Source organism: Pararge aegeria, chromosome 22, assembly GCF_905163445.1.
Source record: "Pararge aegeria chromosome 22, ilParAegt1.1, whole genome shotgun sequence".
NCBI lineage: Eukaryota > Metazoa > Arthropoda > Insecta > Lepidoptera > Nymphalidae > Pararge > Pararge aegeria.
Genome location: NC_053201.1, coordinates 9,377,410 through 9,399,745, shown reverse-complemented (window position 1 = coordinate 9,399,745; position 22,336 = coordinate 9,377,410). Strand labels below are relative to the sequence as shown.

General features: G+C 35.1%; 1 protein-coding gene across 1 annotated transcript in view; it reads right to left on the bottom strand.

Moving 5' to 3' along the window:
• LOC120633612 (DE-cadherin) overlaps positions 1 to 22,336 on the bottom strand; it is a 335,396-nt gene that overhangs the window by 57,360 nt on the left and 255,700 nt on the right. The window contains exons 2-11 of the mRNA XM_039903854.1: positions 10,511 to 10,590; positions 9,580 to 9,702; positions 9,025 to 9,150; positions 8,670 to 8,819; positions 7,299 to 7,484; positions 6,747 to 6,949; positions 6,355 to 6,532; positions 5,781 to 6,273; positions 5,189 to 5,460; positions 3,746 to 4,027 (exon numbers count right to left, since the gene is read on the bottom strand). Of these exons, the coding sequence (XP_039759788.1) occupies positions 3,746 to 4,027; positions 5,189 to 5,460; positions 5,781 to 6,273; positions 6,355 to 6,532; positions 6,747 to 6,949; positions 7,299 to 7,484; positions 8,670 to 8,819; positions 9,025 to 9,150; positions 9,580 to 9,702; positions 10,511 to 10,590 (2,093 nt within the window). The remainder of the gene's footprint in view (positions 1 to 3,745; positions 4,028 to 5,188; positions 5,461 to 5,780; positions 6,274 to 6,354; positions 6,533 to 6,746; positions 6,950 to 7,298; positions 7,485 to 8,669; positions 8,820 to 9,024; positions 9,151 to 9,579; positions 9,703 to 10,510; positions 10,591 to 22,336) is intronic.

Below are 22,336 nucleotides of genomic sequence, written 5' to 3'. Positions count from 1 at the left end.
TGGGATATTAGATTAGTTTTGAACCCACAGTGTCTAACTGAACCCTCGTCAAAGGGATTTTGGACAGCCAAGCAATAACGTAGCTCTGATACCGCACGATAAAATATTTTTGGCTCGGCCGTAGTCGTTATAAATATCAACACCATAAAAACAATTTTCAAAAACTGAAAATAAGCGCTTACTTTCTTTTACACTTCAAGGTAGCCCTTGACTGCAATCTCACCTGATGGACGATGCGACGATGCAGCCTAAGGTGGAGCGCGCTTGCCTAGAAGATGCCTATTCACTCTTGATTTGAAGGTACTCATATTGTAGGTACTGGGGAAAATGGAAGCTGGAAGGGCATTCCAGATCCTAGCGGTGCGGATCAGAAACTAAGATGTGAAGCGCTTCGTTCGGACTTTTTACCATCGAACCGCGAGGCACTAACTAGATCAAACCGTTCTTGAGCACTCTCCGAAATATATCCTATAGAATATGGAAAGGCAGGAATATCAAACAATATTATATATATCATAATATATATAATATATAATAATAATAATAATATATATTCATATCGAATCAACCTTGCGACGATGTTCCAAATTCTGAAGCTTTTAATATGACTATGTTTTTTCTTTTATGGCAAAAAACATCATATTGCATTGTATTAAAATTGCATTTTTTTTATTTATTCTTACCTTTGCAAGCCAGCTAATGGCAATAAATACACTGTGACTTGGTAATTGATATTTAAATGGCATCTATGTAAACTTGTGTAAATAATATGCAAATAAAGACCTATGCTATTCTATTCTCTCATGTGTATGCTTAAAGGGGCTAGCTTAGTTTGCGATTAAAATGGCTCCTTAACATTTTAAGATGGTGGATTTAAAAAAAAAAAACACGTCTCGGGTATTCACGTTTGACATCAGACTGGTAGTTTGTCGTAAAAAATATGCCAATACTAAAACAACGAGTGTCTTCAAAGGTTTCTGAAGAAGTGGTGCCGACCCCGCGTTACATTGGATAAGGGCGAGAAGAAGAAGCATATATAGAGTTGTAAATACAATACCCGTCCGTAGTTGGTTGATAAAGAGAAATGGAAACTGAAATGCTGTTGAAATAAAAATAATACCTACTGCAGATCCAAACAAAAGCGTTCTCTGAAACAATCGTTTTTAATCAAGACATTCGAGAACATTTGAAATGGTATACGAGAGCTTGGTGTAGAATTGCGGGCATTTACTTTCTCTTACCTTTCGTGTTTAGACTTCAATTTATGGTATGAAAAGAAAACTAAATGCAACATATTTTAGTTGCAAGGTCATTACGAAAGTCTAGCAGACTAGTATATTTTTGGTAAGGCGTAATAAGGGGAAAAGGTAGGTTTCTCCAACATCTAATAATTGTAACACTAGTAGATTATAAATTATTATCATAAAATCTCGCAATCATATAATTGTTTAATAATAAAAATAATAATTATTTATTTCAGGCTTGACCCATAAAAATTTAACATAGTACATAAGTTAAACAGTTTACAAAATTAAAATAATTGCAATTAAAATAAATACATAAATTTGGAAAGATATAATATGTCAAAAATAAATTAATCAAAATTAAAATTTAAAGAAGAAGGACTATAATTTTCAAGTAAATTTATTTTTAGTTTTTATATAACAGTACCCATGTAGGTACCCGACTTCTGTCTAGGGGGTGGCTGAGTGAACAAAGATTTTTTTCGGACAGTACTTTTATGCTTTTCTGTGAAATTTTTTTAAAGGGCCCTCTAGAATCGATCCTGAAGCCAAATCTTTTTTTTTCTGTCTGTCTGACTGTTTGTCTGTATCTTGGCCACCATACATTTTAAGATTTCATACATTATCTGCGAGATTTCCAGGGAGGGGGCAGATGCCCTCCCCTGACCTTCCTGAATACGCCCATGCTTAATAGTACCTACCTAGCTTTAAATAAGTAACCCTAATAATTGTTATCATTTGATATCACATAACACGTGTATTTGTGAATTATTGTTTAAATATTATCTAAAAACTTAATCTTATTCCTGTTGCCTAGGTACTCATTGACCTTAAATTTAAAGACGGCTGGTGTCTTGGTTGTAACCGCAAATTTTTACATCGCAATTTTGTATATTCCTAAAATTAATGATCCCAGAAGAACAAGCAGAAGAAGCGTTTGTTGAGAAACGCCCATCTACATTTTTGCAGCTAAGAGCCATCGTCATCGTCAGCCTATTAAAGAGTCTTTTTTGGATGAAGGCCTCAAGGACTCTCAAGGAAGACAGTACCGAAATTTATATCCTATATAATACAAGGTTAGTAGTGATAAACTGGGATGGCAAAGCATGCTTTCCAAGGTCAAAACTATTTCTTAACTCTTGACAGAAATTTGAGAATTTCTCATATCAATTTCAATAATTATTAATCTTTAACCATGTAACTTGTTGTCTCAAAGAATGTTGTTATTCTACCTATATATCTCAATTTAAATACAAAACCACCACCATCTTTAAAGTAATTTTATAACAGATGGTTTCTACAAAAATGTCCTCCTGATGGATGGCTCAATTTCAATCTATCGATAGCGATTCCTTCAAAATGGTCCATAAAGCCCCTCAATTGGTTATATAAAGGTTACATAAGTGGCTTGTTCTTCTTCCGGAGATTATACCGCAGCATTGTAATTATTTGTAACGTTACAGTTAAATAAAAAATCTTTACGACTTCAAACTTAAATGGGGAAGTGACGTTTATGCTACCTTTCCGCCAAAACAGAATTGTTTTTCATATAGCCACTACGTACCTACTAGTAAACGGGGCCCTTAAAAGCTGAATTTTTCTGTGAAGGTTGCTATTCTAGCATCTTGGGACACGAAAATACGTTGTTCCTCCGATTTATATGCCCTGCTCTTTGACACCCGCTTCGCAACTCTTTGAATATCGATTAATATGGTCGGATTTCTTAAATGAATTTGTCTTTTATATTACTTTATTGCATCGTTATTTATTATTTTGACGTGACAACGTCTTATAATTCGATGGAGCCGGCTGCACGCACGAAAAAACATGCGGCGTTACCTCGCTCTGAGGCGTTCCATTCAAAGGAACGAGCGACAAAGAGGCACAGTCAGCCTCCGCGTTCGACATCTGTCTCTCTCCTACTTGAGTGAGCGATGCGTCCGCGTGGACAGCTTCTATTCAATAATACATTTACATGTTTTCGGCAAGGATGAAGTGCAGTGAAAAGTGAATGTGGTGTCAATTGTTTATAGCAACGATAATATCTATAAAACAAATAAAATTAAAATTTTCTTTTGAAAAATGCAACCAATCCATTAGTATTTTCTAACGACGTTGTCACGTTCAACTATCGTCAGTAAGCCGACTTTACAGACAACCAATTTTTTTTTATTTAATTACACAAACTACTAAAATTAATATTCTTCGCATCCTGAAACTCACATGAGTTCGTTTGGACGTTACACATTCCTCTAATATCTAATAAGTTTAAATAAATAATACACAGTATCATTTAACCTTTAAAAAAGGACTACGGTGAACAGCAGGTAGCACACCACTGTATTGCGAGCCATCGCGTCTCTCAGTAGATAGTTAGATTAGTGGTTTTAATGATCGACAACAAATCACGAGGTTCCGGGTTCAATTCCCGGTTTTCAAAACTCGCTCCTATTAGAGAAGAGTTCAATGCCAAGCAGTAGAACGGAGTATGTTATACTTACATTAGTCAAAAACGGGGCGTTATCATTGATATCCGTCAGCTCCAATATGACCTCAGTGGTTGACCTCAAGCTATCCGATCCCAGCCTGCCCCCATGGTCAGCAGCCATTATCAGGATTTGCCATCTCGCAAAACCGCTTGGTTGATCTCGGTCTAAAGGCTTAGTGAGTCGGAGGCAACCGTCGTTGTCAATCTGTAGGAACTCCTTCTGTTCGTGCTTGACTAATGAGTAAACTATGTTCTGAGGTTCATTTCTGTCAAGATCTGGATCGTAGGCTTCAACCTGGTTATAAAAATAAAATACTTTTATTATTTTCATTACTATTTCAATTGAGAATTTGACACCTTAGTGTTAAAATTCAAGCATCGAATGCCTCGGTGAAAATTTTGAAGCATTTCAAATCAACAATTATAATAAAGAAAAAAATACTTGGTGTATTAAAGTTAATCCTATAATTAAAAGAAAGAATCCTATCGCGAGTGCGAGGGTGAGAGAGTGCTGGTAATTTAATCGCGCGTAAAAAATGGATTTAAATGGATTGAATTGTTTTTTATTTGATTAGCCACTGAATTAATTTTGTAATTTATTATCACTAGTGTTGTAAAATGTGCTCATTTGAAATATTTACCAAAGATATTAGACATGGGATACATAAGTGCTGCAAATGTAAACGGTATAAATATTCAGTATACATTTTCATTCTACTAATGTTCGTAAAGATAGTTCATGGAAATTAAAAAACTGTTGATGAGTGATTTAGTTTGCGGAAAGATCTTAATTAGATTAGCATACAATTTAAATATGCATTATGACAACTAGTCGGAACCGAAACTTTACTTTTTAACAAATTTAATACACTCCGCGTTACGGATTATTATTTCATCGTAGGGCTTTATATGGATGCGGGAACTAGGATTTTAAAATAAGTAGGATTAGGTCCACTTGACTACAAATTTTAAGTGTTTCAATACTAACAAACCACCAATACAATAATATTGTAATACAATAACACAATAATATTATTGTATTACAATATTATTGTATTGGTGGTTTGTTAGTATTGAAACAACAATAATACAATAATATTATTGTATTACAATATTATTGTATTGGTGGTTTGTTAGTATTGAAACACTTAAAATGTGTGGCTGTGCAATTTTGTAATAAGGATAATAAGTTACATTAAAAGTTTTGTAATCCTAACTAATATTATAAATGCGAAAGTGCGTTTGTTCGTTTTGTACTTCCTTACTAAGCAACCAATCGACAGTAATTTTGGCATAGTTAAAAGGGCGAAGAGTAACCTAGCCAACCTTTTTCATCCCAAATCGAAAACACAGGGATCTTCGGTCTAGGGCTAACAGCTAGTAAGTTTTAACTATCCTGAACTGGTTAATTCCATATTCACGTAGTAAGAGATGGATTGATATAGAGATAATTTACCTTAACAATGCAACCTTCATACAATTTCTCCTCCTCAATCGTCTTAGTATAGTTAGCCAAAAAGACGGGCGGGTTGTCATTTAAGTTTTCAATCTTGATGAGAACTTTTGCATAGTCTTCATAAAGCCCATCGAATGCTCTGACATCCAAGCTGTAGCTTGTTATGTTCTCGTAGTCAAGCTCGTTGTTGACTCGGATTTCACCCGTGAAGTTTCTGATAACGAACGCGTCGTAGGTATTGCCGGCTACGATGCTGTATGTAACCACGGATGCTAAAACAATTTTATTTATTAATATTAACATAAACAATGCCATCAACAGGCTATAACAATCCACTGCTGGACTAAATGCCTCTCCTAAAGGGAGGCTTTGCCCACAATCACCACTTTAGGCAGATTGGGTTGGTGATCGCAGTAGATGGTAGTACAAGCACAGAGAACGCTACTGTTCTCCATTATATTTCCTTAGTCACCTCGTAGGACACCCGCAGGAAGAGGAGGGGTGGTGACAACTGTATTCTGATGTGCCACAACACGGCACTTTCTAAAATAGTAATACCGATAAATACAAATTTTCAATGAAATATTTTTACCTGTATCAATATCTAAAGCAGTAACTTGTGTGACGAGCTCGTTAATGTTTGCATTCTCAGCTATCGACTCAGCGACGTATGTATCTTGTGTGAAATGAGGTGGATTATCATTTTTATCCGCGATTTCTATAAGAAACACTTGCTGGCCTGCGTTATGTTTTCCAGGAATTAGAGCCGATTCTGAATTGTCCGTTGCAATAATCTTTATGTTATAAAAGCTTCTCTCTTCTCTATCAAACATTTTAAGTGTTGTTATATTCCCTGTTATGCTATCAATAGCGAAAGGATCAGAAGCGTCTCCTAGTTCATATGTAATTTGATTGTTTGCTGATGTCCCATCAGCATCGAATGCTCTAACCTGCATGACAGGTGTTCCCGCCGGTTCATTTTCTAGAACACTACCGGATCTTATTTCACTAAAGATCGGAATGTTGTCATTGACATCTTCAACTTCTATTTGGATTATGGTTTCAGCTGCTAATTTGTAGTTGTTCTGAAAAGAGAATATTTTATTTACAACACAGTTCTCACTTGTCATATTTTGATCAGTATTCATAATACATATAGTACGTACCTGTATTCTAACAGTTAATGTATAGTCAGTGATTTTTTCATAGTCCAAATGGTTTCCTAGTTTGATATAAGCTGAATTGGCCTCAGGTTCTAAAACGAACGTGTGCCATTTATTTGTTTGTTCAGTCTGGCCCATCACCAGTTCAAACTGTAATTTACTTTCTTCAGGAATATTCGATCTAAAAGATAAATTTTAAAACAATATAATCATTTAATTCAACAACCGTAGCCACCACCGTTTTGTTTCAGTCAAAAGTCAAGTACACTTGACTTGGAATAATTTATTTTGCTTAATGAACTCAAAAGATTCAATTAAGCCAACCTCATGACTACTTTAAGTACACTTTGATAACATTTAATTTGATACTTCAAAAATTAAATTCAAATACTTACATTGCCCTCACGGTAGCTATAGGTGTGGTGAAGTCTGCATAATTTTCTTTTAATCTTATCGGTTGATCGGGCACTTCTATAAAAGACGGGCTTTTCTTGTTAGACTCGACGACTTGGATGTCTAAAGTAATCGAACTTTGTTGCGGCGGATCACCCATGTCTTTTACTATCGCGCTCAACTTGAATTTGTAGCCTGGGACTTTCTGCATAAATTCACAAAGAAATTAGTGCAAAGTTTATAATACAGGGTGGCAATATCGCTTTAAAATTAATACTGTTTCGTAAGAAGTGTAATAGCATAGTAATTTATGTTCAAAAGTTTGAAAGTAGTTTAAGGATTCGAAAAGTTAAAACTTATTATTGACAAGTACGTAGCAGTAAATTATGATTTGATATTGAAGAGACGAATTTAACTGCTGCAAGTTAATGCCGCTGACGTCATTAGCATTCCAACATGCAAACTCGACGTCAGTTTGGAAAATTCTTCACGTTAATAATTTACACAGCTTTTGGTCAGTGGCTTTTACGAACAAAATGTGAATGTCAACTTACGTCAATAGTTTTGTTCAGAAATATGACTCCGTTGTCTGGATCGATATAAAAGTATGCCTGATCAGGAGAGTTGGAATCAAGGCTGTAGTGCACGATGGAGTTGTTCCCATCGTCTATGTCTGTTGCAGATATCCTCATCACCTCGCGGCCACTCGGCAAATCTTGTGGGACTGACTCTGAATATGACTGCGCAAAAAGACAACACTTATATTTTTGCTCCATAAATGAAGTACGTAACAAATATGAGTAATTGTAAAAATGATGTTCGTTAATTTAGAAACGAAGATGATAAATTAATCTGAAGTAAAATAAATGTAGTTATATGTCACGTAAAGACTATAACATAATTTGGTAAAATTCCTTACTGTTACGAAGTTATGAAAGTTGTGTTCACCTCGTTAAATATTTAGCCTTAGGGTTAGCTTAAATATGTTGTTATTTCACTTTGACATGTTCTACGCGAAGCATGCCTAAAGCTTAGAGAAAGTTTTCCAAAATAATTATAATCGTGCTGTGTGAAAAAATGCGTTTAGGGGAAAAAGAGCAGCCTAGCTAAAGAAAACACACCAACTAGTAATGTGCAAAAAAAGTGAATCAAAAACACACGATACATACAAAATTATTACCGATAACGCCTTGAGTGGCGGCTTACGATCCTAAATCAGACATGCAGCAACATGCAAGTAGAAAAATAGAACTATTTTCAAATTTATACGAAAATTCGATTGTTACCATAGCTTAACATAGTTATAATACAATAAGGCTTAAAAATATAAGCAATGGTAACACTCGATCGTTAGTAAATTCAATATTAAGTGTGTTTATTTTTTAATAAAACTGTGTGCGCAACTCTGTCTCTCATTTTGTGAAATTCTCTGTTCTTAAGGACAAACCTTCCAAACATCTCCACGGAAGACCTTCGAAAAACAGGCAAGTGTTAATAAAGTCTGCGCCACGGTTTGAGGCTAATGGACGAATTTTAAGTTAGTTACAGTGGACATATGAACACAAAAAAAAGATTAGAAAATAACTACATTCCAGAAGTGTAAGACCTAAAACTTGTAAGTGATAAAGAGGCATTACATACATTGAATATATATAATTTTTTGAAAACATTGCGTTGCAATGGTTATTGAGCCAAAAGCTTGTTAGAACAAATACTTTTAATCTGCAGTATAGGTATAGTTAACGTTTATAGATGATCTACTAGATTAGGGTAATATTATAGCGCATTTAGAATTATTTTAATGATGAAATTACACAAACAATGAGATCGGACTTTGAGCTGTACCTTTAGTCGAGCACTTGGTATTCTATTGTTATATTAACGTGATCAATTAAATAAAGTGTAACCTCTTTTAGACTACTTACAACTTTATCGAAGACTGGCTGATTGTCATTGATGTCTTCTATTAGAATTTTGATAGTGCACGCGTCGTCCAATTGTGGTTGGCCGTTGTCACTCGCTCGAACTGTTATATAAGCTTCCTTTTCACGAGATGGCTCATCATGGTCAAAAATCTGCGCAATTGTATACATATGAACAAAAATACAAATTACATCATTTTACCTACCTTCAAATTCCTTAGCGAAAGCTTATGCATATAAATTACTGTTAATCTAATTTTTTTTTTTATTATGTAGAAAACTATAATTAATTAGGATAAACTAAGATAATTTAAAAAAATGGGAAAAAAATCTAAACCTATTATTAAATCATACTGACATCAGCTGTAGTAATTCTTCCCGTTTCAGGATCTACGTGAAACCGCTCTTTCTCACCAGGAGTTGAGACAAATTTGTACGTAACTGTACCACCCATTTCCGGTGGATCTCGATCTTCTGCATGAACCTGTACGAAATAATTTATAAGAATTTAAAAGTACCCAATATTGCTACAGATTTAATCAACCTTATGCTGTGTTTCAAGTTCTTGTACCAGCTACTCTAAGACAATTGTCATGGTTTGCAATAATTAAAAGATAGTTTTAAAGGGACTGCTTTTTTTGGTTATATTCAAGGTTTTTCAAATTACATTGAGTCAATAAAAGCTTAATATCAAGATGTGTATGTATATAAACATATTGATAAACTATACTAATATTTATCTAACGTTACCGAAAAGTTATCAGAACCCTCCAAAATAATAATTCAGGGTTTTAAAATGAAGGCCAATTTTTTTAAACTTAAGACCGGATCTAATGATTGAAGCATTGATAAATACTCCTAAAATGTTTGAGTTTTAGAACACAAATATTATTATTAGACGGTTTTGACTCACAGTAAACACATAAGTTCCGATGGGCTGTTCTTCTTTCAATGTCGGCCTGTAATTCAGGCATTCGGTGAACAGTGGCTTGTGGTTATCCTTCACAGCAAGCTTCGGTGACGTCGCCGGCGTGAACTGAAACCGCGTTAGTGGGTGCTACTACATAAATATAGAGCTAATTTTGCTACATCGCCAAAAGCTCGTTCAGTTCCACCCAACACTAAAATTTAACTTTCACGAGAAATTGTATTCCAGATTCGAGAAAATTATCACGAAAGTTTATGATATTAGCATTGGGTAAAATAAGTTACTTTCGTACATTTTAGGAAAAAGTATTTAATATTCTTTCATCAGTAATGACAGAAAGTAACTTCTCGTCAATATACGCGAACATGATTTACGTATTAATTAATATCTATTCAATAAATACAATCATGATAACAACATTGCAAACCGCTAATTTTCAAGATCGTACATTATAAATACCATGCAAACAGTAATTTAAAGAAGGTAATAAATACAGAATTAATAATTAGTTAAAACACTTATGATAAATTATCAATTTTAAACAGGACTTACATAACTTATTAGAAGTCTGTTATAAAAAACATTACAATATCATTATTAGTATTGAAAATAGTAGTTTATTTAAAACAGTGATTATTACAAAAATGGGATATGAAATAGTGACTTAAGAATAATGTACTTACATACATCCTCGAAAGCTAAGTTAATCAACAAAAATATATAAAGTACAATAGACAATACAGCAGAGATTATATTATGATCATGCACAATACAAGTTTAAAGTTTTAAAAAATAAGCCAGAAATTAATATGAACTCTAAGGGGACAAAGCTTTCAGGGCCAAATTAATAAGTGATAAATGATTAAGATGAATGATTGTAAAAATAACGATGGATTTGATGATGTAGCATACTCACGGATGAATGTAATGGCAGGTACCCATCAAGATGCCTCGAATGCCTTAACCTCGTAACGTGATGTGATGTGTGATCCCGAACTGAAACGATAAAGAATTACTATAAGGAAACAATTTTTATTAATAACACTATTTATTAATAACATCGATCGCCTTAAGATACGAAGTTTATATCCTAGTAAAGGTTTATATCTTAAAAGGGTGGTATCAAGGGTTCACAAAGAATTGATTTTCGGCTGTAGGTTGTCCGTCAGTCAGTCATTTGTAATTATAGAAAATTACCGAAAGTTTCAAGTTACAATAACATTATGAGCAGAAGCGTAGTACCCCAGTAGAAAGTTTTCCAATGTAGCATTTTTAGTCAAAAAATCTCTTACGTAACTTTTTTCTAGTTTTCTACGTTAAGTTGAGATCTATTTCAACATATTACACAAACTGGAAAGGATTTCTAGCTATTATCCAAAGCTATTAGAATTTACCCAATCCGTAATGAATGGAACTACGCTTGGTAAGTAAGAAAACTTGCCAACTAGAGCATACCAAGAACAGACAATAACAGGAACCGTGCCTTCTATTGCTCAGTCGCCATTTTATATTTTATTTAACAGCTATAATTGACATTATTTCACGTTGTGACTCACCATTGTCAATATTGCTAACCGCAAACAGAGTGTTGTTTTGCGGGTCGGTAATAAAAATATGAGTAGGTATTATAGAAAATGTGTTAAATGAGGTGGCTTTTTAAATAGCTTTAAAAAAATTTAGTCCATTTTTTTGTCATCAATTTGATATTTTTTTTAAAGTTAAGCTTACATTTTTCTTACTTTTTAACGAAATTCAAAGTAACCTTAATGGGACCTATTAGTTATAGCATTCCCTGAGATAAAATTGCGAAAATCAGTCGAGAAACAGTAGCGAAATCAGGGTACACAAACAAAAATTACAATGCACAAACTCAGAAGATGCTCTTTTTCTAAATTATAAAGTCTGTTTAGCATAAGATTCCCCGGTCGTAAGTAACTACAAAATTTTATGCTAGGTTTCCTTTTTTATGCGAAAGGTTTGGGTTTTTATAAATAATAGTGTCAATAATTTTTTTACTGTTACGGATGGTTTACCGAAGCATTCCATAGCTGCAATCAAATGAGTAAGTAGTATGAGGTAGGTAGTATGAGGTAGGTACTTAAAAAAAAGTTCCATTGCAAACCACATTGTCAAATCTTAACCCTTTTAAGCCCTGTACAAGTGTCTGTCCATCCTTGTCGAGGAACACTATGCAAACCATTTTGTATAGGTCAACAATGAACTAACCTAATTTTAGAACCAGTTCAACTGTAATACACTCTTCATATTTCGAACGAGTAATATACAACAGTTTCCTTCTAATAATCAATTAAACGCCGCGGTTACGGAAATCAAAATTAATTATTTAATGAAGAACGGCAATTATGTATGTTGATTAATTAGTGACGAACATGGTGTACAGTGAAATATAATTTTCATTTTAATCATTAAAGTTAATTAAATATGCACACAGACAAACTGTATTTTAGTTTTGTTTAGGCAGTTCACAAACGTAGACTTGATTTAATACCACCGTACTCCTATGGTAAAAGATTGCATTTAAGGATACAAGCTTTGATAGCAATCAACGCTTGTAGTATTGTATGTTGTATTGTGTCCATTAGCTGCTGCTAAACAAATACAATAAACAATAACGTGGATGATTGTGTAAAGCAACGTTATCACCTGCACAAGTTGTATCAAAAATAAAACTGTTTCTCTTCCTACGTCTTTTTAGTTTCCAGTTTCTTATTTTACTTAGTGTATACGATACGTTCGGCGTGTGCCAAGTGGATGCAATTGGAAACCATTGCGTATGAATACACGTACGAAGCGTACGATTAAATTCATATTTATAGCATGTTCGTAATTGTTGTATCCCGAATCAGTAACGAAAAGTGTCTAGCGCCTTAATTTAACAAGGTGAACTAGGACAGTGTTTAAGATAATAAGTGCGATAAGGAAAAGTATACTATTTCAAGTAATCTAGACAAAACAAATGAAAGAGAACTACTGGAAGGCAGTTACAGCATATCTTAAGAGACACGGCTCCGGTGCACTTTAGCGATGAACGAGATAAGGTTAATTTACCAAGGCATTATAATTGTTGAAACGACCTTAATACTAATGAAGTTAGAACTTAAGTGCAGTTATTTAATGACGTAGTTTGGTTAATGGAACAAATTACGTAACTAGAGTAGACTGTAGATATAATGAATACAAACAGTACAGCGTTAAAGTACCAATTAACAGATCAAAGAAAAGAGAGATGTTCCCTGTAATTAGCTGATGTTTGTATTGGTATCGTCGGCTTTCTATTAACAATACAAACAGAGTAACTTAGTTCTACAAATGTGGTTATAAATGCGTAGGAATTAATTACGTTCGAAACTATTCCTTTTACGAAACGTAGAGACTTCTGACACTGACTACTAATAACTCTCATGTATTTAGTGGGCCCTGTGACTCACTTTGAGTTGTCTGTATATCTAGTGGGGTATAGTGTAAACCAAAACTCCGCTGGACCTACTTGAAATAAATGAATTTTGAATTTTTTGAATTTTTGAGTTTTTTTATGTGCTTCTTCTTTGAAATAAAGGGAATCAAATCAAGGTGGGCAGGGATTAAGTATCTCACGTTAGGTTTTGCGACAGTCGTAAATCTTGCAAAATCTGCTTATAAACGTGAGGTTTAGTATTTCTTTTGTATGCAACAGTGACGTTTGACAGCAATGATCAAGAGATTAACGTCTGTCGCTAGCCTGTTGTGAGATACGTAACCGCCCTGCCCCATGTTAGTCTGTAGCTGGGACAACGATTTACGCTGTGTTTCTAAGGTGCTAGAATGATGACCCGCACAGCTAAACACAGCGGTAGACACCCGTGTAAGGTTGCCAGAACTCATAAAACAAGTCCCAGCAGCTGTAAGCGCCTAATTCATGGATTTTAATGCTTATCCTGAATTGATATCGTCTCTCTCATAACGCCCAATCACTGCTACCGTTGAAAAGCCCTAAAAATGTCATTAGACTTCATAGTTAGACTAGTTCTGATGTTAAAATTAAATGTACTTAATAGTAATGTCCTTCTTTGGAACTGTTTATGTTTAATATTCCAGGGAAGAGGGCTGGTTAACTCAGATAAAATCTAGCTAACATAGCCAGTTCGTCAACTCTTAATTGTACAATTGTGATGAAAGAAATATATTTATCATATTAATATTATTCTAGTTACTGATTTTATGGAATTTTAGAACTGTGATTAGGAAGAGAAACTTAATAATTAGGTATAGCGTTCCTAAATTAATAGGACACAAAAAAAGGAGGCCTAATCCAATTTACTCAGTCAATAATGCCATAATTATGCTTACCTGGCTTGAAACCGAGCTTGTACGCTTTCAGTCTTATGATATTTTATACACGTACTTATTGGTATCGATCGGTCGTATTTTGACGACCGGCGTTTAAACAACGCAATTTTTTTAATAAAATCTATCAGCAATCTATTATTGAAAATTGATATGTATTTTTTTTTATTCCACTACACATTAGCTCTTGACTGCAATCTCACCTGGTGGTAAGTGATGATGCAGTCTAAAATGGTAGCGGGCTAACCTGTTAGGGATTATGGTAGTCATACACATCGCACCGGAACACTAGGTAGTGTGGTAGGGTGGTAACTAGCCACGGCCAAAGCCTCATACCAGAAAAAAACTACTTGACTCTAACAGAAAAAAAAATCCGTTTACCATGATATTACATGATGATTAGTACAGATGGATTGGATGACTAACTGGCGTCTAAACTAATTTAAATTTATGAAAACTAGATAAAAATAGCTGAAGTATTCGTGCTACACTAATAAAACTATCCATTAGTTAAATACGAGTAAAATCTCTCGTATTTAACTAATGGATAGTTTTTTAATAGATTCATCTGTTACATCAGAACTCAAACTTATTACTTGATTTAATAAGCTGTTGGTGACGGATGGTTATGTTTGCGTCCTTTTGTTTACAGGACGTTATGAATGGCAATATGACCCATGTGTAAGTATCATATAAATTTAAAAGGCTCCTTAAAGTATTTAAAATAAGACAGAAAACCCGTTCGCCAGTATTATTTTCCAAGACAAATAGGGAGTTTAGTTAAAAACAATTATGTTGTTTTAGTTGTAGGACTGTAGCCAACAAATTTACTCGTCATCCATAGATAAATTTTGTCTGTAAACTTTATGTTCAAATTCCCTAAGATAAGGTTCGGATTATAATTATCGTATAAATTGGGAACAAAGGGCGAGCTTTAAAGGGAGAGAGGCTTTGATATATAATAATATAATAGATAGATAATGTAGGTATAGAATAGAATAATAGATCAAATACACTCCTATACGAAACTACAAAGCAACACACAAAATTCCATATTTACCTTCAATACCTTTAATCCTACTAGTATGGAATTAAGGGATGTTAAGAAGCTGCACTTACGAATATTAAGCATATTTGCTCAAAGGGAACCTACACCACCATTGTTAGAACTACATAAGATTCTCTGATAAATTTATTAAAGGTTAATATAATTAAAAAAATATATTACCGAGTGAAGTGTGCATTATAATTTTACCCTTCCTTCTAAGAAGAGAGAAATTATGACTAATCATATTTAACAGGCACGTATTACCCTAAGTGCTTCCTAAGAAGGCTCAGAGTCACTCAGCGGGCGATGGAGAGAGCTATGCTAGGAGTTACTCTACGTGATTAAATCAGAAATGAGGATATCCGTAGGACAACTAGAGTTACCGACATAGCTCAGCGAGTCGCAAAGCTGAAGTGGCAATGGGCAGGGCACATAGCTCAGAGAACCGATGGACGTTGGGGTCTTAATGTGCTGGAATGACGACCCCGCACCGTTAAACGCAGCGTAGGCCCCCAACGCTATGAACAGATGACATCAGGCGAGTCGCTGTGAGCCTCTGGAAGCAAGCGGCCCAGGACGGTGGATTGCGGAACTCCCTACAAAAGACCTATGTCCAGCTGTGGACGTCCATTCATTGAAATGCTGATGATGATGTATTCTCCTAAACATAGTGACATTTTATATAAAAAAACTACTTGACTCAAATACTGGCCGTCGCCCGCGCCTTTTCCGCGTTTATTTTGAGTTTTTGAACTACCTGTAAGAACCCCTCATCAGGGTATATAACCGGGCTGGCTGGTATCTTGTGTTTTAGATAATGGTTATGATGTTGATATTAAATTTTTAAATATGCATTAACTGTTCATGTACTGCCATAATGTTTGTTACTGCAGAAAGTTTCCTGAATTAATAAATGATTTAATCCTGCGAGGTCACCGTGCCAGGATGTACCTTTCGACAACCTCCGTGGCGCAGTGTTGAGCACTGTGTTGAGTAGGAGGTCCCGGGTTAGATTCCCGGCAAGAGCAATGTGGTAATTTATTATTTCTGAATTTTCTCTGTTCTGGTCTGGTGGGAGGCTTGGGCCATGAGCAGTTACCACCCTACCTACAAAGACGTGCCGCAAAGCGATTTAGTGTTCCGGTGCGATGTCGAGTAGAAACCGATTAGGGGGTATGACAACCATACTCCCTACAGGCGATATTGCAGTAAACAGCTGAGCTGTAGTGGATAAAAAAACTTACTATACGAATGCTCGTTATATTCAAAGTTAATATGAATCGAAGGTTAAGCAGTGAATGATTGCCCTTAGTTTCATACACGAACTGCAAAATGTTATCGAAAGTTCAACTTAAGCTCAGGAGAACAATTCGTTACGCTGTTATGGGATTAAATAATAAAACTGTAATAGAAAACAAATCGGTGCCGGCGGGAACACTATAATGCAGTAAGTGCGAAAATATTGTGTTAGAAAAGAAATCTCCTTTTCATCATCAGTGGAATGCAAACATTTATTGGTTTCATTATAAAATAAATAAATAAATATACTACGACAATACACACATCGCCATCTAGCCCCAAAGTAAGCGTAGCTTGTGTTATGGGTACTAAGATAGCAGATACTTTTAATATACAGATAAACACCCAGACACTGACAAACAGTATTTAGTTATTCGTATGTATTTATTTTATATTTTGTACCACCTGCAGTTACTTCTCCTCTTTTTTTCCTAATTCTAAGGTTGCCTGGCAGAGATCGCTGCTAAGCGGTAAGAGCGCCTTTTGAATTCTACTTCTATTTTTATATTTCTTTTGTTTCTTGTATAATTCTTAATGTGGTGTTCAAATAAAGAGTTATAATAATAATAAAGAATTATCAGCACATTTGTTAAAATTCTAATGAATTTAATGAAATATCTGGAATAAATAATAGTTTAATTAAGTGGGTAACACTTTATTAAATTACTTAACACTTTTGCTTAGTTGAAGTCGGCTAAAAAGATAGGAGACTCGTAGTTATTTTTACTTTTATTATCATTAATTGTTATTTATTATTAAAACATCTTAAATAACTTCGAACTTAAACATCAACTCGACTGTGAGATGGTGATAAGAAAAAAAAACCTGGCTAAGTTTGTTGTGGGCTCTACTTAGACCAGAGCGCGTTTGGAACCCCGTAGCTTAGTTTTAAGTTAACGAATATGCAGTTATCACCATCATCTAATATTAGTTTTAACATGTTAAATGTATAAACGCTTCATAAGCGCCTGTGACAAGGTCTACATCAATAAAACATTTTTGAATTTGAATTTGAAGGTGGTAGGGGCCGGAATGTACACAGTAATATATAGTTTAATTTAACGTATGGTAGTGATAACCACGCACTCAAGCATTCCGGAGGGAACTATGAAAGTTTTCCTATAGCGTGAGGTACAATCCTTACTAATATTTTAAAGGCCTTTTTATGTTTGTTCTTCCATAACCAAAAAACCGATCAACCTGATTTATGGCATAGAGTAGCATAGGCTATTTCTTACCTTAGGAAAAGAAACAGTTCTGTATAAACGCGGAGATAGAACGCGGGTAAGTTATTCATTTATAATAAAGAAGGTGACGCTCTCAGTTTTCAAATTCAAAGATTACAGAAAGAAGCAGACCTCTCTTGGCAGTGCATATAAATTTGGGATAAGACATCTCTACATTTTAGCACCTAGGTAAATAACTGATCTTTGTAATCGACACCTTTCTTTTTGATGCACTGTGAGACTTCATAGTGAATGTATTTGTTTTACCTTTAAGTGTTAAGTTCAATATCACGTAGATTCTGGCTCACGGGTTCTGAGCTCACTCAACTCTGTAAGCGTAGTGAACGCACGCTTTATTAAATCTGATAAGTTTCATTTAATTTCCCCTTACATTCAATTAGTTATACCGTAACAATAAAACACGTAAATAATTCGGTATTAAGGCTATTTATTAAAATTCTATTCCCAACGATATTACCTTAGCAAATTCCCCTTTAAACTTTCGTACACGCCAGCGTAGAAATGTTATCGAAAATTCAGTCAATGCTCGGGAGAATAATTTGTTGCGCTATTTTATAAAAGTAATTAACGTGTTTATAATAAAACGAAACTTTATGATACACGTGAAACAATTTATTCGAGTGGTGTATTGTTTGACTAACAATTGATTTTGTTGGCCCGCCAACCCGCTTAAGAACCGTGTAACGGTCTACGATTTTCCGCTGACGGATGAAGGCCTATGTATTTGCAATGGAGCATTATTAGGTTGTTGATAAGCATGATGAACTATTGCATTGAATTATTTTATTTAACCCTTTTTAGCACCCCGCCTTAAGAAGAGAGGTTTCAACGGTATATCTGTGGCGAAGTAACTCTCAATCGAATTGATTGATTTTTTTGGGGTTTTACTGTTTTTAAGCTGTCATCATTGAGGTGGTTTTAAGCTATAATTTATGAAGATCTGTTTGGGTGTTTAAAGATAATCAGCTCATTTCCTACTTGACATACGGGTATTACCAACTTACACAGATTCCATTGATTTTATATTTGGTGTACTTTTACTCTGGTCATTACAGTCAAGGCCATCATCATCAAAGCCATCAGTTCAAGGCCTTGGAAGTATCCAAGACCTTGAACTGATGATGCAGTATCAATGCACGCGGACAGATATCAGACCACTAAGTACAGCAGACAACGTGTTTGGGCTTTTGACGGCCGATTGGCGTAGTGGGCAGCGACCCTGCTTTCGGAGCCCATGCCGTGGGTTCGATTCCCACAACTAAAAAATGTGTGATGAACATGAATGTTTTTCAGTGTCTGGGTGATTATATGTATATTTTAAGCATTTATGTATATTATTCATTTAAATAATCATCAGTCATCTTAATATCCATAACACAAGCTACACTTACTTTGGGGGCTAGATGGCGATGTGTGTATTGTCGTAGTATATTTATTTAGTTATTTATTTATTAAAGTGTCTAAGTCAGTTCGCTCTTGTCGTGGTCGTCGTTTAGGCGTTTGTCGCTGGACTATCCGTCGTCACCCTTCTCTAGAAGCTGCGTTCCGTTTACAGTCACGAAAGGGGACAGCTACTACTATATAATTGATCGTCCCATTTCATGAGCAACCTTTCGCGTGCTTTTTGGGCGGTACTTTGCTTTTGACTTATTAAATTGGACCCAGTAAAACGGTATTATCGATAGATGATCGAGGTCTCATGATAGAGAATAATTCTAGCCTAAGTAGCGTCATTGAATTTTTCTTATTTTAATACAAAGGCCGATACATATAACGAAAAAATAAACTTGGTGAAAGAACTTAATAATTTAGTAGGACTACGCGACAGTTAAATCTTTATTTCGTAAAAGATTTCGAGCACTCGTCGAGTGAATACGGCAAGTTTCATAAAACTTTTTTATGTTGCTACTTATCCACTATTTTCAGGTCGACTTCACTTTGGTTGGTTCGCTCCGTTAAATTTGATACGTTAGTACGTAAAGTTATAAAACTAATCACACTATTACTTTAATGGAAGCGTTATTGTTAACAGGCATGTTTGGATATTTTGATGTACTTTGTACTTTAATCTCTATTAAATGATGGAACGGATTTTGCTGAAATTTGTCACATATATAGTACATGTATTTAGAATGAATGCAATGTTTTACATTTAACACATTCGATATGTATTACATACATATCGGTATACAGGCACGGCTCTTTAGTTGTGTGGAAACTAATTCCTAAGCGTTCTTTCGTCCCTAGACAAAACCAGAGTAAACTCAGAACTTATTTATTGCCAAATTATGCCCGCCAAGGACCCGGGACCTAGCGCTTTTGAGACTACAAGAGTTACAAAGATATTACCTGTGATCCGAAATTAAATTTAGCTACTATGTTATATTGTAGCATATTACTAGTACTTACACAATAAATGGGTTTTCTATAGTAAAACTTACGATTTTTAATTTAAAATTCAATGGGCAGCCCTAAACCTAACAGACTTTCACCCTTCTGATATCAAATAACAGTTACACAAACATACTATGTTATAGAATTGTCTAGATACTATAAAAAGTAAAATACTTCATATTTACATACGCAATAAGAAGTATTTTTCCTCCCACCTGTAATGGCGGACAGCTTTGCGTGTCTGTGACACCGGAACCTAGCTTTTTTCTCAGCAATCCTTTGTTAGGCTTCCTTTTGCTACGAAAGGGGGTCCGAGGCCCAAGAGGGGGCGAGGTGGCTAAAGGAGTCCCATTGTGAATTGTGATGGCTACATCAATCGTCACGCCTGAGAGAAGACGACCGTCGTTCCATATGAATATCACTTATTTCATATTATTACAGGGGTTTTTTTATAAGAATGTTGGACGTGTTAGGCAAAAGGTAACCATACTTTTTCTAAAGGATTTTTATGTCCATTTTGTTTTTAATAATTTCGAGTAGGTACCTAGGTTTACTTATCTTTCGAACTTCAATTCACGTCAAAATGTATTTGCTGACATTAATACTTCGAATTAAGTTAAAATGCAATCAAATACTCTTTGTAACTTCATCGATACTCCAGCATGTTTGACTTTGAATCACGATGTAATTTTGTCTAGAAATCCGAGAAATCTTAGGAAATCACGCTAAGCCTACAAAAATAAAGACGGAAAGTGACTCGCTTCGATGATACGTCATTCATTTATTTTGAACTATTGTTCCGATAACATAATACAGTTGGACAAAAGTAAAACACATATGGAATATATTTTTTGTATTCCCGCCAAGATTCTTCGTTGAATTATTATTTGACCAAGTGGTCCGAAGCTGTGGCAAAGATAACGCAGCGTGGCGGGGTAAACTATACCCTCGAGAAGAGAACCCGCGTTGCTTTTGGTCGGGCCAATTTGAATATTCAAGTGTGGGCACGTTCTGTAAGCGATGTCGATGGTCGTTGAGGGATTTTGTTTTTTTTTTGGTTTTTTCTTCCCTTTCAGTGAGTGGTTTTTAGTTGAGAGTAGAGACGCAAGCAATCAGCTTTAGAATGTCTTTTTGTGGCACATTGAGGTGAACTAAAATTAATTGCTCTGCTCTCGACAGCTTAATTTTCCAATCGCTTTAAAAGTGATTTAGAGTTTAGTTAAGCCACATGTTAAAATGTGTATTTATTCCGCTCAGTGGCCCGAATAAAGTTTTAGTTACATTAGCAAAAATTATATTCATCGTTTATTTGTTTCATTCAATTGTAATAAACGGACTGTTAGTCAATGTGTTTGTGCATTGTTTGTAAATTAAATATGGCGATTGTTTTATTTAGATCGGTTTACAATTGAAAGGGATATCTCAATTTTATAATGCGTTGATGGCACATGATGAAGCAGTGATAGCCTAGTGGTTACACTTTCGGGGTGCCGAGTAGGAATCCCAGCACAAACCTATAACTTTTCTGAGTTGTGTGAGTTTTAAGTAATTAAAATATCACTTGCTTCGACGGTGAACCATCACCCTAGCCCAGCCCATCACCAGCCCACTACAGGGCTCGGGTCTCCTCCCAAAATGAGAAGTCCGTAGTCCACCACGCTGGCCCAGTTCGGATTGGTGGACTCCACACGCCTTCGAGAACATTATGGATACTCTTCACCGTTCTTCTTCACCGTTGAGGCTAATACTTTAATTGCTTAAAACGCATAACTTTAAAGATAGAGGTATGTGCTGCGATTCGAACTTTGTCCCCCGAAAGGGAAGTCGAAGGCTTGCCCGCCGGACTATATCCGCTATAAAAATAAAAAATTGTTTGTAAGATGTACAAATCTCAAAAGTTTGCAGTTATATCAATTTTACAAAATTAATTTTATCGTTTGTGCTTTACTTTTGCAGCAACGGGGACACATATTGGCGCTATTTTTGCACAGAGTTACTTATGCTCAGGCGAAGGAGCTACTTTGTTAAGGATTCGAAAAGTGACACATTACTCTGGTTCACTTATCGCCAGCGAAAGCTATTTAAGTAAAAAGAAGCTAAGGAGTTTGTTGCTAAAACCATAAAAGCCATTACTTTTGTTTGTTTTCCATCAGAGAAAAGTTTGTACATCGTAACATGCAAAAATTAATGGCTCGGTTTTATCGAAAAATGTCATTTTGTATCGACAGGCGCTTATCTGTCATTCACAACATGTCACCGAGCCTAACCAGAATACGTAGATAATACTATGAATATATTTATGTAGCTCAGTAACCCTTACCATATTTCATTCATTCATTCGCCTGTAAGAAAAGGTCCTTAAGAGTCCTTAAGAAAAACTTGTAGCTTGCTTAAGTAAACTCCCACTCAA